This window comes from Lacerta agilis, chromosome 9, assembly GCF_009819535.1.
Source record: "Lacerta agilis isolate rLacAgi1 chromosome 9, rLacAgi1.pri, whole genome shotgun sequence".
Taxonomy (NCBI): domain Eukaryota; kingdom Metazoa; phylum Chordata; class Lepidosauria; order Squamata; family Lacertidae; genus Lacerta; species Lacerta agilis.
In genome coordinates, this window is record NC_046320.1 from 57264614 (window position 1) to 57281764 (window position 17151).

Genomic DNA, 17151 nt, shown 5'->3' on the forward strand with positions numbered 1-17151 from the left:
ACAACACCACAATTCCCACCCACTAGCATGCCTGAACTCTGCTCCTGTTACATTGCTCCTTGTTGGCAATGTCAAGGCCAGCTCTCAGTATGGATAAAAACAGGATTCACGTTCAGCTGACAGTTACCTCATTTATAATGATCCAGTGACAGTCAAAAGCAACCAAATTGGCTTCCACGACCTGAAATAGAAAACAAACCAGCCATCAGTCATCTTTTCTACATGAAAGCCAATGACTATTAAATAGATGATTCCCACAAATGACCAAGCCGGGGCAAGAGTGGGGGGGGGAGCGGTAAATAAATAATGATAAAGGCATCGGGTCTGAAAAGACCTTTGCTGTTCATCTGAGAGGGAGCGAGGGAGAGATCATTTGAGCAAAATGTTGCCAAAGCATTTGGGTTGTTTTCAGACATTGCTAATCAAATGTGGGATTATAGTGCATTTCCAGCACCACGGAGAACAATGGGCCCCTTTGCATTCAAAATCAATCTTTCTTGCTTTTTTTTTTAAATGGCCAAATGGTTAAAGCTTTCATACTGGATGGCAAGCAGGAAAACAGCAAGAGTTTCATGCTTCAGACAGTCTCTTCTGTCTATTTAAACCAGGCTTGGACTACAACTCCCATCAGCCCCAGCCAGCATAGCTATTTAAGCACCACCATGGGACCGTACTCACTCACCCTACTTTGTTCATTCTCCCTTTGATCAAGCACGAGGAAATCTGGTTCTGTGTATTTGGCTCAGAAGGAAGTGCTGCTTCCACTGTAATCCCGAGGGGCCCACTGACAAAAGGTAGGGGCTAAAATAATCCTTATTTATTTATTTAATGGAAGGAAGGAAGGAAGGAAGGAAGGAAGGAAGGAAGGAAGGAAGGAAGGAAGGAAAGTAAGTATTTTGCCAAGGGCACCCTCAAATCTGGCCCTCGATTAAATAATTCTTAAGGTTACGGAAGCTGCCCGTACATAATTTGTTCTGGTCACATTTTTGTCAGAGTTGTCTGGTGCAGAAAAAATATTACAGTATTTTTCTTTAGTGCTTCCATTTCCCCCCTCTCTCATTCCCTTCCTTCCTCATGCACACAAGTCTAGTGATGGAGGTGAGATTAATTTAGTCCATAATTTAAAACGAACTGACCTAATTTTATTTACTGGCCCTGGATTTCTGTGTGGAAACGGGCTATTGGATGACACACTTCTCAGAATTTTGCAACACAGTTTCAGTTTTAAATATGCACACAAAAGCTTATTTTAGGAGGGAATGCATTTAAATGCAAGCAAACATGCAAAATGTGTACACCATGTGTTCTTTAATAAAAAGTGCATACAGTTCCAGTGCAAATTTTAATGTGGCTTTATTTTATTTTAGGTTTGCAAAAATGGATGCGTGGTATCTGTCAGTGGAACGGTCTTTCTGTATTTATTTATATATTTCTTGGACAAGGTGTCCCTTTTAAATTCATGGCCTAATGTTCTTCCTTGCCCTTGTCTCTCCCCTGAGCTTGCAGGATTCTTCACTGAGTTAGTCTACCACAACATCATCAAGGAGGCAGGAGAGCAAATGGGATTATGATAATGAATAGTCACTAGAGAAACAAAGAAGTCGACTTTGCTAAACTCTCATGAGTCATTTGCATGGCGTGAAACAGGTGAACGGATTTTCCTGATGGGATTGATTGATTGATTGCTACAAGGAGGTTCAGTGTTTCCATCAGTATTGGAGACTTTGCCAAGTTCTATTACATCCATTCAATTTATGATCACTACTAGAGAAGAGCGAAAAGAAGATAATATGAAATTTGCTCCCACAGGAGGCAGTGATAGACATCAACCTGGGTGGCTTTGAAAGATTAGAGACATTCATGGAGGAGAGGGCTATCACGATGTTCTGCCTTCATGGTTAGAGGAAGTAATGGTTCTGAATACCAGTTGCTGGAAACAAGAAGAGGGGAGAGGACTCTTGTGCTTGGGTCCTGCTTGACGGTTTCCCACAGGCATCTCTAAGTGGCAACCAAGAGAACAGGATGCTTGACTATATGGGCCATTGTTCTGATCCAGCAGGCTCTCCTTATGTTCTTACTATGTACTGACAGGTTACCAGACTAAATTACAGGCTCTTTCAAGTCTCACCATCATTTAGAAAGAAGGCACATATAACGTTGGCTTATTCAATATCATTTGTTCATTTCACCCAGTAGTTTCTTCTCTGACTGGCAGACACTATTCAGGTTCCATGGCTAGTTTCTTGGCTATCTCCTGCTCCACTCTCTTTGTCTCCATCATCGACAAAGCAGATTTCTCTAGGATCCACCCATTTGTGTTCTTTCACTGCCTGTCTAGTGTCCGACATGTTCCACAATCTGGGGATAAGTCTTTTCTATATATATTTTTAATGCCAATCCTTCTCCCCTCTTAAATGTCCTTTTAATACACATCCAAATATTAGAGAGAAGAGCTAGTGATGAACTGCAAAACAGTTCCCTGCTTTAAAAAGTGCAACATGGTCTTCAAGAAATCAGAATATGTGGGTTTTGGCTTGTTGTTCCAGTTAAAAACAGCACTAGAAGTCTGAGAGCAGATGGATGAGAGGAGAATGAGGCTGGGAGATGGTTTCCTAAATGGCAGTGGAATCTTAAGACACATCTACTCACAAATAAAGTACACAGTTCTTTAAATGAGATTCACTCCCCGCCAACCAGTAAGGGTGCTTATGCATGCTGCCTACCCCTTTTTAAAGGTACTCAGCTTTGAGGTGGGAAAGGGGTAAACATAGTTACTTGCATCCTGTAAATTAGTGACATCCCATTTGGATTACCATAATATGCTCTACAAGGGGCTGCCTTTAGATGGTGTGGCCAAATTGCTGACCAGAGCTGGTTACAGAGAGAACAAAAAAAAGCCTTTAGTGCCTACCAGTCCATTTCCAGGCACAATTCAAAGTGCTGATGGTGACCTATAAAGCCCTCTACGGCTTGGGTCCAGGCTATCTGAAGGACTGTATCTCTCTATATGAGCATGCCTGAGCTTTATGATCTTCTGGGAAGGCCTTCCTCTCAGTCCTGCCACCTTCACAGACATGTTTGGTCATGATACAAGAGAGGGCCTTGCCAGTGGCTGTTCCTAGATTGTAGAAATCCCTTCCCCTGCCCTGCTTTCCTTTTGTGAGCAGGCAAATACCTTTTCCACCACTAGCTGTTGTGGCAGAGTCTTCTGAGTGTGGGTGCTGTGTATTTTGAAATGGTTTTAAGCGTTTTAGGTGCTGTTTTTAATTTAATGGGGTTACTTATTTAATTGTGTTTAATATTTTATTTATATTCATTGTGTCTTTTTAGTTGCCTTTGCTTTGATTTATGGAGTGAGCTGCTTTGGGTCTTGCACTGAGAGAACAGCGAGATATAAATAAAATAAATAGTAAGGTTACCATATTTGTTACATATGTAATTTGCCTTTACTCTGGTAAGCCTAGAGTTGCAAAACAACTATAAGGGTAGCTTAGACATAAAGTTGGTAGACTCACAGTCACCCAGTGAGTTCTATAGCTGAGCATGGATTTTATCTAACAGGTTTAATATAATTAAGCTTTGCAGCAGGGAGCTATTGTAGAGACCTGATTTCCAGCAGGTCTGCAAAGCATCACTAGCATAAATTATCCTCCCAAACTCTTAGAACTACCCCACCTTCCAAAAACACAAAGAAAGGTGTACTCTTCTATTGTCAACATACAAATTTACATATCAAATCTTCAATAAAAGTGCACCAAGAAGAAAGCTTCTTAGCACCATTTTGAATCGTTCCCCCCACATGAAATGCACATGAAATAACCAGCACCACTGCTCTTTGCCTGAATAGTTCCTGAATTTTGCATTGCATGAAGAGGTCCCAAAGCCCTGGGTTCTTTTCTTTTAGCATTTCCACCCCAATGGTAATCCAAAATGGGCACAAAATGATCCTTGGCAGGCCATGTAGTTGCACTTTTTAAAGGTGGGTGGGACTGTTTGGCAATTTTTCACTGGTTCTTTTTTTCCTATGAAGGGCAGTGGGAGGGGGGGAAGTCAATCAGGAGCCAGAGCCAATGTAGGCGGAGCCAGAGTCAAAAGTAGTTGCAGTCAGCACTCCCCCCCCCCGTCTCCACTTCTATATGATCCGTATGGCTTCATAAGGCAATGGGGAGCAATAATAAAAAGCTTTTGTGACACAAAGCATGAAGAAATCCATTTGGTAGAGGGCATATAAAGGCATCCAACAGTTTAATGGCCTGCACCTCAGATGGTTGTGCATGTTTGGAATTCATTTGTCTACATCATTGGCTTTGTGACAGTAAGTAGTGCTCTGTACATATAAAAAGGAGGGACAGATTGGAAATTTCCATATGAGACAAAAATCCTGTGATGGTGCTGTTTATGCAAGTCACATCTTGAGCTGAACAGGGAAAATAACACATACACCATGGAGCTAAACTATATAATGCATTCCTAATGAGGGCTGGAAAAGCTTCTAAGACCTAAACCTTTCCCCCAGAATATGAAGTGAAGCAACATTAACCCCTGGCAAGCCCTTTCCACAAATCCATATGGAAATCTGAAGAGTTTTCAGACATGCTTAAACATCTTGCTTTCAAAATAAAACAAAAGGCCTTAAGACATATCAAACTAAGCAGGAGTAGCTTGGAATCTCTGCAGCAAGGAAAAATAAATCATCCACTTAATTACCAAACATCTGATTGGCACCTCCAAGGTGAAGATCTACTGTGGATTTCAGGTTTGGTTTTTAATTGCATAAAAGGATGGAAATTATTTAGAGCATGCCTGTAATGAGCAAAACTGATAAATTAGCAGTCTCACACTGATGATTTATCAAGCGTGCAGCAGGTATGTTGGACGGGTGATTGCAACTTGTTCCAGCTGAGCATGTGAGCAACTGTTGCTGCTAATTTTTCTAACAGCTGGGATGGTCCAGTAGACAGGGATCTAGGAGATTAGTCCTTGCACAGCCATGAATGTGTTGGAAGGCCTCAAGCAAAATGAAAGCCAGTGTGGAGTAATGGTTAGAGTTTAGGACCTTGGACATCATGGTTCAACTCTCTGCTCAGCTATGAAGCTCACTGGGCAACATTAGGCAACATCGGGACAGCCATTGCCTCTCAACCTAACCTACCTCCCAGGGTTGTTTGGTGGATCTTGAGCTCCTTGGAGAAAAAGGGGAACACAATTGCAGTAAATAAATTATTAAGAAATACTGACTTCTCTGTCTCCAAATCTCCTTTGTAAAATTGGAATCAGAATAAGCCAGCATCAGCACCACAGAAAAAGGTGGTGAAGAAAATATCTCTGAACTGAAAAGGTTCTGAATTAAGGCAGATATTTTTGTTCCAATGTCACTCCAAGGCTCTTGAGCTGCACCACCAGTGAACTAAATTCAACAGTAAAGTATGTATGTGCATATGCATGCATGTGCACACATGTGGGAACTATGGCACTCACTTCTCTTGGGCAAGTCAAATCTGAACTGTTTATTTTTTTTAAGAAACATTATCAGATCCCTTTTGTCCTGTTCATCTCTCTACTGTTGAGGTTAAACCAGGCTTCCTCAACCTTGCCCCTCCAGATGTTTTTGGCCTACAACTCCCATGACCCCTAGCTAGCAGGACCAGTGGTCAGGGATGATGGGAATTGTAGTCTCAAAACATCTGGAGGGCTGAGGTTGAGGAAGCCTGGGTTAAACAGACTGTGCTTTATCTTTCTCCATTCTCCCCCCGTGTGTGTGTGTGGAGTGTGGAGGAATAGCATTTGCCCGGCTTTGGCTTTTAATTATTTGTTGCCTTCTTGAATGGGTGGGGTGTTTTAATCTTGCCTTTTCAAATTAGGATTGTCTTTTATATATTTATTTGTTTTCTTTCACACTGGTTTTAATGTACTGTATGTATTTGTTTATATATTGTAAGTCACTTTGAGTTACTTTGGTTAAAAAAGCAAATAATAATAATAATAATAATAATAATAATAATAATAATAATAATAATAATAATGTGACTTGGCCACAAGCCAGTGGGTTAGGTTTTACCTGCCAACCCTCCACTCCTCTGCCAACTTGTTCGTGACCAGGACCCCAAATATATGGCAGATTTGAAATTGAAATCATTATTTCTTAAAAACAAAAGCCCAGGAAGTAGTGATGCTTTTGATTAATCACTGAATACATCAGGTTGGCACACTGCATTGTGAAGACGACTTCACACTCCATCAGATATGGACGCCACTCAACCAAGGAGCACAAAAGTGGATGGAGCAGGGAAGCAGATTATTATTTTTCCACAGAATGCACATTGGGGAGAGATTCTGCAGAGTGCAGGAAAATGCTGTCAAGAAGACAAGGGATGAGCGAAGAGAAACCATCTGTCATTGGCAGGAACTCCAAAACTTCTGAATGTTTGGGAGAGCCTAACAATTTATCAGTGTTTTCTTCTGTCATTCACTCTCAAGCCTTCAAACAGGCTAAATGTAAGACAATCCGAAGCAAACAAGCCAGCGATGCTGCCAGTTTACAAGCTGCTCTCATTTGTAATAAATAAAAAATAAAAATAAAATAAAATCCTCCAAGCTACCCGGCAATGAAGACCTAGCAATTTAGCAGAATAATACAAAAAGTAAGTTGTACACTTTGCTGTCATTCCTAGTGGTTCCGCTCTATTTTCCCAGGTCTCTTTAGGGTATGTCAAAGTTAGCGCTTTTACCAAATGCCTGCAATACCAGGACTACAACAAAGCCCAAGGGAACAGCTAGCTGTGTAAATACACATTTTACTTTGAGTGCCACTTGGGCAGAAAATGCAGCTTAGAAAAGGTTGAAATAACAAGCAAACACTTAGGAAGCCTTTGTAAATTTTGAATGTTAGGAACGTAAGGTGCTGCCGTTCATTGAGTCTGACCATTTATCCATCTAACTCAGTGATGCTTACACTGACTAGCAGCAGCTCTCCAGCGTTTCATGAAGGAGTCTTTCCCAGCCCTACTTGGAGAAACCAGGGTTTGAGCCTGGGATCTTTTACCTTAAAAGCACGTGCTCTATCACTGAGCCATAGTCTTCTCCATTGTGCAGATAGATTTATGGTCAACTGCCACTTGGCCAACACTTAAGTGATGGTGAAGTGCTAAAGTACATTTACCGACCTGAAGTCTCTTAATATTGCTTTATTTATCCTTCCACTGGGCTGAACCAAAATAGAAGGTGATGCGACATTGTGTGAGAAATGTATCCCCTATGAAATTTGCCTTTGCTGCTTGCAGGGCAGTTGGTTTGTGTGTGCAAAATGGATCAGACACGTTCAACTATTCAGAGTGAGAACAGTAAGCATTGCCTTCATTTCGATTTGGCTTTGTAATGACACCACACATCACATTTCATTATGTTTGCTGCATGACCCCTTGATTGGCTGGATCACACAGCCAGCAAAGAAAAACTGCTAAGAAGGGCCGTGAAAACGGAGGTAAATAGAGTAAAATATTGCGAAAAGGGCAAGCTTGCTCCCCTGAACTATCCAAAATTGGTGTCAGTGATATAATTTAAAATCACTGCCGATCTACATTATATTTGTTTTAGAATGGTTCTTCCTTAGTCATGTTCCACATCAATTCAGATATGCCGGAAGAGAACAGAGTATACTTGGTGGCAGTGCTTTCCCCCCAGAGGGTACTCAAGGGTACACAGTACAGGCACCTCTTTTGTTGTTCTTAAAAAGTGTGGCATTTACTGCAACAACTTCATGGAGAGTACTGGCACCTATTTTTCTACAAAAGAAGCAGTGTTTGGTGGGTTTTTTTGTCTAAGCTCCCCTTTCCCAGGAAACATTCAGAAGAGTTTGATTCCTCTATCAAATTATTATTTCCAGAGAAATAATTCATATTCCCTTTTCTCGCTTGGATAGTAAAAGTTACAGGTAGGTAGCCGTGTTGGTCTGTCATAGTCAAAACAAAATAAAATAAAAAATTCCTTCCAGTAGCACCTTAGAGACCAACTAAGTTTGTTCTTGGTATGAGCTTTCGTGTATCTGAAGAAGTGTGAATGCACACGAAAGCTCATACCAAGAACAAACTTAGTTGGTCTCTAAGGTGCTACTGGAAGGAATTTTTTATTTTATTTTGTTTTGGATAGTAAAGTCCATCTTCTTCTTCTTTGGCGATCACTGATAGCCAAGTAAGATTGTCTTCCATAAACACGGTTTTAACAATGAGTCCGTAAGTGACTGTGGAGGCCAATTCTGGATCCACACGTCCTTCTACAGTGGGGACATTGGTTTCCAGGCAGGAGTTGATCACGGTGTGGATTTGCCAAGCGTGCCTTCCTCTTAGCACGTTTCTCCCTTGTGTCCTGAGTTCGAGTGTCTTCAAAGCCCATGACACCTTTGGTAAAGGCTTTTCTCCAACTGGAGAGCTCACAGGCCAGTGTTTTCCAGTTGTACATCCTACTGTCACCAGACTCTCATCCTGGTTAGTAGGCTCCAAGGAGCGTACCAAGGTGTGTGTGTGTGTTTCAAGACATAGTAAGTTACAACTGTCATACATGCAGACCCATTCCTGACCATAACCTAAGGTGACTCTAATTCCTTCAAGGTGAGCCTGAAATATGTGGAATTTTGATATTATTCCAGGATCTTGCTTTTGAACTCTATTTCTTTGACTTTTTGATTGCAGGGGATTAGACGCTGTGACCCTTGGGGTCCCTTTCAACTCTACAATTATATGATTCTTTGACTTCTAGGTCTAGATTTTGCAAATCTCTGGGACATCACGCTCATCTTTTAGTACACCAAATTCTCACATTTGTGCAGATCACAATCTATTGCACTTGTGACCCCCTGCCCTGTTCCCAAGCTATCCAAACTGCCAAACCCTAGTTCAACAGAACTTTGCTGCACACGGCTAAGCAACCTGTTAAAAAAATGTAAGCCTCTGAAACGCAATGTAATCCTTTTGTCATGCCAGAAATATTGAACACAGCAGTGCTTATACAGGCCAGATTGCAAAACTGTGACAATGCTATGAGGCATACAATGACAACTCCCCCCCCCTCCTTTACGGCAATGTGTGACATGATCTGGAACCTTGTTTGGATGAACAATCTCCCCTTACTTTCTGAGGTGATTTCAATTGTTTTCAGCATAGTAAAAACCACCTGAAGGCTTCACATAAACTCAGAGCTAGTATTGCGTGGCAGAGACACAAACTGTCACAGGACCGCCTCATTTGCGTCTCTCTGTAGGTTTCCTTGGGATCAAAAATGATGAAATAGCTTTATCTAAAAATCCACTATCTATGCTACAGTGAGTGCTTATCTGCTCACAAACCCAGCTCCACCTTTCCAACTGGAAGCACACTAAACGTCTTTGATCCAGAACTGCTATCAAACACCACTGGCATCCATGTTATCTCATGGACCAATGGAGCTGGTTATTGTCAGTGCTCTGTACTTGGATCTACCCACACTTCCTCTCTCCCTGCAGATAGAAGAGTTGCCAGTAATGAGACCCAGACATCAGTTCAATGATGTGATCACTGCGAGTCAAACAGATCTGAGCACAGGCAAAATAAGACAGAAGAATCCCAACTGTCATACAAATCATAAGACAAGGCAACTCCACAAGTTCGCCCATCTCCCCAGGGGCAAAAGAAGCAGGTAGATCTACACTTGGGGCTCTGAAAGGCAGGAGGAAAAGACAATGTGCATGAGAAAAGCAGGGGATGTGTCTTAAAGATGAAGGCTGATTTGGAGAGAGGAAAGAAGCAGGAGGGAAAGACAAAGAAAATGCATTGTTTGATGCAAAGTTAAGAGCTGGAAGAGATACATCCAGTTGCCTGCAGGGCCTGTCTGTGCCTGAATTCTCAGAGTGTGTCTCAGTCTCTCCCCCACCCCCAGTTGCTATTCTATTAAACTTCTGCCATGTTATCAGTCTATCTCTACAGTGGATTCCTGCTGGGGCCACAGCAAGACCTGTCCTTTGTCTTTGCCCCTAGTCCTTAAGCTTATCAGTGGAGAAATCAGTTGCAGATTAATAAAGCACCAACTTGCACACCATAAGCCAAAGCTCATAAAGCTATTGTCACCACAGGCAGGAGGCTTGGTGCATCATTAATATCTGTTGCCTAATGGCACATACAGTATGTACACAAGCAGATGCGCGCACACACACACATGCACACACACACACACACACACACACAGAGTTGTATTTAGTTTTTATTCCTCTCTCCCTTCCTTGGTGGCAACTGTTTCCCCATTGGAACTTTTTTCATCAGCCAATATTATGAAGTTAGGTCTTTGCCCTGTAGAAGCAGGTACACATTGCAGCCACCTGAAGGATGCTGCCACATGCTTACAGCCACAGTGGGAAATGTGGGGCCTCCCCATTTGGCCCCCAAAAGCCATTTCAGCCATGCTGCATCCACCTACCCTACACCTGACGCATATATGATGGTAGCTGTCAGGCAAGTGGGAAAAAACACGGCTCCCTGCTGAAAGCAGGCAGATCAGCTTGCAAAGCTCTGTGCCTTTGTAAGCACTTCTGCCATTTCAAACCACGCAGAGAAGGGAAAACAGGGCACCTGATTATAGCATCAGTTGATTGATAAGTGAGTGGCCCCCAGGATATGAGTGAGATATAGATTTGGATCCAGCTCCCCATGCCCACTGGTGTGATCATATGCTCAAGTTGTATATATGTGTCAATAAGCCATATATCATAAAGACACCACAGTTTCTGCTATACCTCATTTCCAAAAGGAAACATAAACCCTGAGTAAATGCCTGGAAACCCCTAGAATCTCGCACTGCTCAGAAATTTGGAATGGCGTGCAACAATATGTATATTTCTTAAGCAGTTTTGTAAAGTTTTGTAAAATTTTACTAAATAGTGGTATACTGGTACCTCTGGCACATTTTTGTGAAAAGTGATATAGAAACCTTTAAGTATATGAACAAATGTTTTCAGAAGCTATGCTTGTGGTATTCAGCACCTGCAGATTCTAATGCAAACTGAAGTGACCAAAATCTCTTAGACTAGCATGTGGATTGGAACTTAGCTGTGCACCAGTTCTTACATTTCTCCAAAGGTTTCAACATGATTCTTGGCAGAGTAAACACTTATTTTGGGGGGCAGGGGATGGCGGCGGTTATAGTTAGAAATGCTTTGAAATAAAAATAAAAGAGGGAGAGAGAAACTACATTTAGAAAAACATAAAATTAGGCTTCTTCAAAGTAATAACTGATCTATAATGGTTTGTCTTCTCTTGCAATATATAATAGTAACAGCTTTTTTTTTTTTTACTTAGCTACATTTAAAATACAAAAATAGGCTTTTTCAAAATAATAACTGCTTCCTAATGGCTTGTATTCTCTTACTATATATATAGCAGCAATATGTTTTTCATTTCATTTTTATTATTACTAATCCATTTCCTTTCCGATAGAATGTGGTACCTTTGGGGAGAAAATGGATAAAAGTTTGGGCATCATTTGGAGCAAGTGATGCAGCCAAATTGCAGAAACTAATTGGGTCTTTGTTTAGACTGGAGAACAGTATGCATGTCACTCTGAGCTCCATACCAGAACAAAGGTGGGGTGTTTATATGATCAATAATATTTCATTAACCAATTCATGTGTTGAGAAGCCGATAATCTTGATGTCAGTATAATGCAGCTGCATATGTTTCATTTGGAATATAGAAGTTGCCTTATACTGAATCAGAACATTTGCCCATCCAGTGATGGCTTTGGCTCTCCAGGAGTTTCAGGTAGGTGGCTGACTAGATTAGGCCGTATCCTCAGGCCTTAAAAACTGAATGTCACCCAACAGAGATGATGCCCTGGATACTTCCACACACTGATCCATATTAATTGTGGTATACAGATCATGGCAGATGCAAGTGGTTTTTGTCCTTGAAACATTTTGCAAACATGCCAGTATTCTACCAATGCTTCCACCATGCCTCACCTGGGTCAGATAGCAAAAGACCCCAGACTGTCACTGAGAAGGCACAACAGAGGGCTTATCCACACCTCTGTTTGCTCCAATTTATCACTAAAGAGCAGATTTCCAGGAAAAAAATGGCGGGGCAAAGGCAGTACTACTCAGACCCATGCCTAGAAAGTGCAGGACAAGCAGGAAACTGTTCTGACCCATGCTCTCTATGCAAGAGACAAGTAGAAGTACAGTGGACCCTCCGGATACGAATTAAATTCATTGCAGGGGTCCGCCTGCAAGCCGAAAAGTCCGTAGGCAGAGGTGCCACTTCTGCGCACACGCATGGCACGATTGAGCGCTTCTGCGCATGTGAGCGTGGTGAAACCTGGAAGTTTACACTTTCGGGTTTGCCACGTTCGTAACCCGAAAGGTATGTATCCAGAGCAGTACATAACTAGAGGGTCCACTGTATGGGTAAGCCCAGAGAGGAAGAATTGTTTCTCCTCATTGCCAGAGAATAGACTCAATTATAAAGAGCTTGTGTGTGCTCAGTTGGACTTGTCACAGGATTTCCGAGCATTCTAGCCTGCCTCATAACCCTCAACTCAAGTGTATACCAAAGGGCCAAATTGGCTCAGCTCAGGAAAGGGCACTTGGGAGTAACCTTGTCAATGGTTCAAGTCTTCACTTGTGAGTGAACCTTGTCTACTATCCAAGTCATCTCTGCATTCCACAGAGCAATGATGATTTCAACAGGAGTGCCATTGTCAACAAACAGAAAATCCTACAGACAGAAAATCCTACAATCTATCAGTCTCCAGAAGTGGATCATTCTAAATAGGTCTCCCATGCTTACAGAGGGGAACATTAGCACTGTGCCCAGGATCCCTGAAATCTGGTACCTGCCCTATACCGGTATCTGCCTTGCAGACCTATAGCATAATGCCACTTGACCTTTCCCCCCACCCAATCATATCCCCAAAACAAACAGAAAGTATTCTGCTTGATGCACCAGCAAACATGTTATCTTTACAAAGTACTTTGCACCTAAGGTCATCCTGACGTTTGTGGATGCAGCTGAGTGCCTTAATCATTTAGCTATTCTACCTGCACAGAAGCACATAATGCAGTTTCAGCCTTCACTCCAAATATCAACAAGTGCACTATATAAAGCATGCCTGATTGCATTTCAGACACTGAAGGCACCACCACAGCTTTGAGACAGTACAATCCAGTCACTTGAAGTTGAGCCTTTATTGTGCAGTTGTAAACTTGGTTGAAGGACGAGCTCAAAGCACTATATATTTATTAAGATGAAGTTAAGAGGTTAAATGTGTTCATTCTGTTGGTGATGGGATCACATGAAATCCTCCATAAAGCAAAGCCTGACACAGCGGATTGCAGCCTCTCAGAGCTCATGACTGGGACTTGTAAACAGGGGTATTTGTGAGGGATTGGTGGAGGAGACTGAAGAGAGTGGGCTTGTGTCTTTTGGATTAAGGCTGGTTGCTTATCTGAGCTGTTTGGAGGATTTATTGTGAGTCATCATCATCATCATCATCATCATCATCATTCTTTATTCGACCGCCAGTCAGAAAAAATACATTTGATTGTGAGTCTGTTTTTGGGTAAGGCCATGTGCTCTGCTAGAGCACATGATCTGAGGGCAGTGCCTGATTTATGTATAAGCTAAAAAAAAACCTATAGCTTAGGGCCCCACTCTCTTGGCCCCCCCCCAAAAAAATTAAAGAAAAAACACCTGGATGTACATTCCCAAAATATAAGATAAAAAACAAATAAAATAAAACCTACATACAGCAACAGTGTTTTGTGTTGTGTAGGCTCCTATGATGTAAGTAATGGCCCCCGCCTGTTATGTGCAAATGGCTTTAGATACCTATTAGGTCCATGAATTACCATAGCATATATTCAACACAAAAAACAGTGACAATTTGTTGTTGACAAAGGACAGCTGGACAAATAAAGGACCCCATTACCTTCAGCAGCTTAGGGTCTCATCAAACCTAAATCCGGCCCTGTCTGAGGGGAAGGTGCTACTGTCAGGCTGAACAAGGAAGTGAGTTGTGGGAGGTGTTAGCGGCTAGCAGCAATTCTATTTAGCTGATTGCAGCCTCTGGGAGCTTGTGACTAGGACTTGTAGACAGGGATATTTGTGAGGGCGTTTTGAGGGGGAAGCCCAGAGTGCTGTCCCATGGCGTACATAGGGCCAAGAGACATGGATGGTGAGAGAGCTGCTGCAGTGACCTGTAACGCCTTTGCCATGTTTGTCTTCCTGCATGAGAATGTGCAGAACATCTGCAGCAAGTGCAAGCCTTGCTGGAAGAGAAGGTACAGCAACTTGATGTTGGCCTTTCCCAACGTCGAGCTACTGGGCAAGAGGAGGAATTTCTCGAAAGAGCAGAGTGGATTGTTCTGGAACAGTGATGCAGGTGGGGTGCCCCTACGGAGGAGGAAGATCACCCATTGCAGGAGATCAATCCCTGGAGGAATGTGACACATGGAAGCAGGACTGTCAGCAGCCATGCTATGACACTGGAGCTGCAAAATGGATTCCATGCCCTCACATCAGATACAGATTTTGGGCCAGAGGAGCAAGGGCAACAGTTGCAGACCTCAGAATACACTGAGGTGGCTGTGGAAGGTACAGTGTACTGAGGGGGGATAGAAGTAGCAGTGTGTAGCAGTAACAGGATGTCTCAGGATGTGTGCTTCCTTCCAGTTGCAAAGATTCATGATGCAACAGAGAATTTGCCAAGTCTTATAAAGCTCACTGATCACAACCCCTTCCTTCTGATTCATGTGGGTCCTAGGGCTGCCCTATTTCAAAAAGTGAAAATCCAGACACAAAAGTTGCAAAGGAAAATGACTTGGTGCTACAGAAACCTGCTAAATGGGAGGAAACTACAAGAAGGAAGCAGCTGGAGGTAATGACTTGAGGTTTTAGTTGACTAAATACTAATGCACGGAGTATGAGAAAAAAGCAAGACAAATTTGAGCTCTTAATACAGGATAGCAAATCTGACCTAATATGCATTACTGAAAGCTGGTGGGATGAGACTAATGACTGGAATGTAGGAACTGAGGGGGTATAACCTGTTCAAAACAAGTAGACCAAACAGGAAAGGAGGCAGAGTAGCATTATATGTATGTACAAGGCTGTGTATCTGGTGGTGTGAAGGGCAGTATATAAATTTAATAATGATGATAATAATAATATGCACACTTGTGAAGAGATTCATGATCTGGAGAATGGAAGGCAGATTTAGAGTATATGGTTAAAAATTGTAGGAGAGGCAAAGAACAGTGTGACTTTACACTGGGTGTCTGCTATAGACCTCCAAGCCAGACTGAAGACTTGGATCATGCCTTCCTACAGCTGATTGCTAAACATTCAAAAACAAGAGATATGGTAGCCATGGGAGACTTCAACTACCCCAGTATCTGATGCAACTCAAACTCTGCCAAGAATGTAAGGTCCAACAAATTCCTCAATTGCCTTGCTTACGATTTCATTATCCAGAAGGTGGAAGATGTGGTAAATGGATAATCTCTCTTAGATCTGATCCCCACCAGCAGGGAGGAATTAATCAATGAAATAGAAGCACTGGGAACCTTGGGAGAAAGTGATTGTGCCCACTTGAGTTTCATGACACAGAGGCAAGGGCTAGCTGAGTGTAGTTGGACATGCCCTCTTGAAAAAGTTTCTAGGGGACTTAGCAGACCACAAGCTTAACATGTGTCAGCAGTGTGCTGCTACACACAAAAAGCTAATGCTATTGTAGCCTGCATCCAGGTCAAGGAAAGTAATACTGTATATACTTGAGTATAAGCCTAGTTTTTCAGCACATTTTTTGTGCTGAAAAAGCTGCCCTCGGCTTATACTCGAGTGAGGCAGGCGGCGGGGGCGGCGAGAAAGAAGCCCTTTCTCTCCACTCGTGCCACTGTTGCCCGCTCACCCCAGTCAACCATTCCTTAAGAAGCGTACAAGAATGGCGGTTCTTTACTCTCCCTAGGCAGCTTGTTCCATTCCTGAACTGCTCACATAAATGCAAACTTTAGACCCCAGAAGACAGAAAGCCTATCAGTTAAGGAAGTATTAAAACACCACAGGTGCTCACTTTCCTTGGCTCCTGCTTAAACAGGACAGGATCCCAGCCTTCTCTGTATAACACAAGGGAACATTGTGCTGTGGGTTAAACCACAGAGCCCTAGGGCTTGCCGATCAGAAGAATGGCGGTTCAAATCCCCGCGACAGGGTGAGCTCCACAGCAGCAAAGGAGGAAGAGGAAGGAGCAGCCCGAAGGGCTGCTTGTTCCTCCTCCTCCTCCTCCACAGCAGCAAAGGTGAACCGGCTTATACTTGAGTCAATAAGCTTTCCCAGGTTTTTGTAGGAAAATTAGGTGCCTCGGCTTATATTCGGGTCGGCTTATACTCGAGTATATAGGTAATACTATTCTATTCTGCTTTGGTCCATACCCAGAGTACTGTGTGAAGTTCTGGGCACCACAATTTAAGAAACATATTGACAAGCTAGAATTTCTATGATTCTATAATAATGAAACACTTCCCAGGTTCACCATGCGGGAAACCAGGCATTTTGATCAAGGCACGATCCAACAGTCTTTCTGACAGCAAATATCTTTAAAGGTATAGTTTCACTACAAATTATGCTTTGTATTGATGCCAAGAGCAGCAGGAACAAAGGTCAGTTGAGTAGCTTTCACAGTTAGCATTGCACTATTTAAAGCACACGTTTTTTAGTAGTGTTTAGAAAAGAAATTGGATTTCAGCTCCTGGATTTTGAGTGGGGATGGCCAATTTTTGAGCCTGTAGCCTGTTAATACTCAATTAAACTGCTTTTGGTTCTTGAACTTCTATTGTCATAAACCAACTTTAACCTATTTCTTTGAAAAGCAGTAGAATCCTACTTGTTTGCAAATCAGAAGTGTTGGATATCTGTAATAATAAACAGGCATTATTTTCCTGTTTGAATGCATGGAACATGCAGGTAAAAAAACTACCACATAGCAGTGGTTGGTGTGAGCTTAGGGATACTCCATCATTATAATGTGAATGTTGTATATAAAAATTGACTAAAAGAAGAAATACTCTTTACAGTCATACATAAGAATCAGGATCTGGTTCTGGGAAGGGCCAATTTAGAGAATTTTTTAGAGCTT

General features: G+C 42.3%; 1 protein-coding gene across 4 annotated transcripts in view; it reads right to left on the minus strand.

Moving 5' to 3' along the window:
* Positions 1–17151, minus strand: part of GRID2 (glutamate ionotropic receptor delta type subunit 2) — a 657599-nt gene that overhangs the window by 295511 nt on the left and 344937 nt on the right. For all 4 annotated transcript variants that reach the window (XM_033160571.1, XM_033160569.1, XM_033160568.1 and 1 more), the window contains exon 4: positions 128–181. In XM_033160571.1, the coding sequence (XP_033016462.1) occupies positions 128–181 (54 nt within the window). The remainder of the gene's footprint in view (positions 1–127; positions 182–17151) is intronic.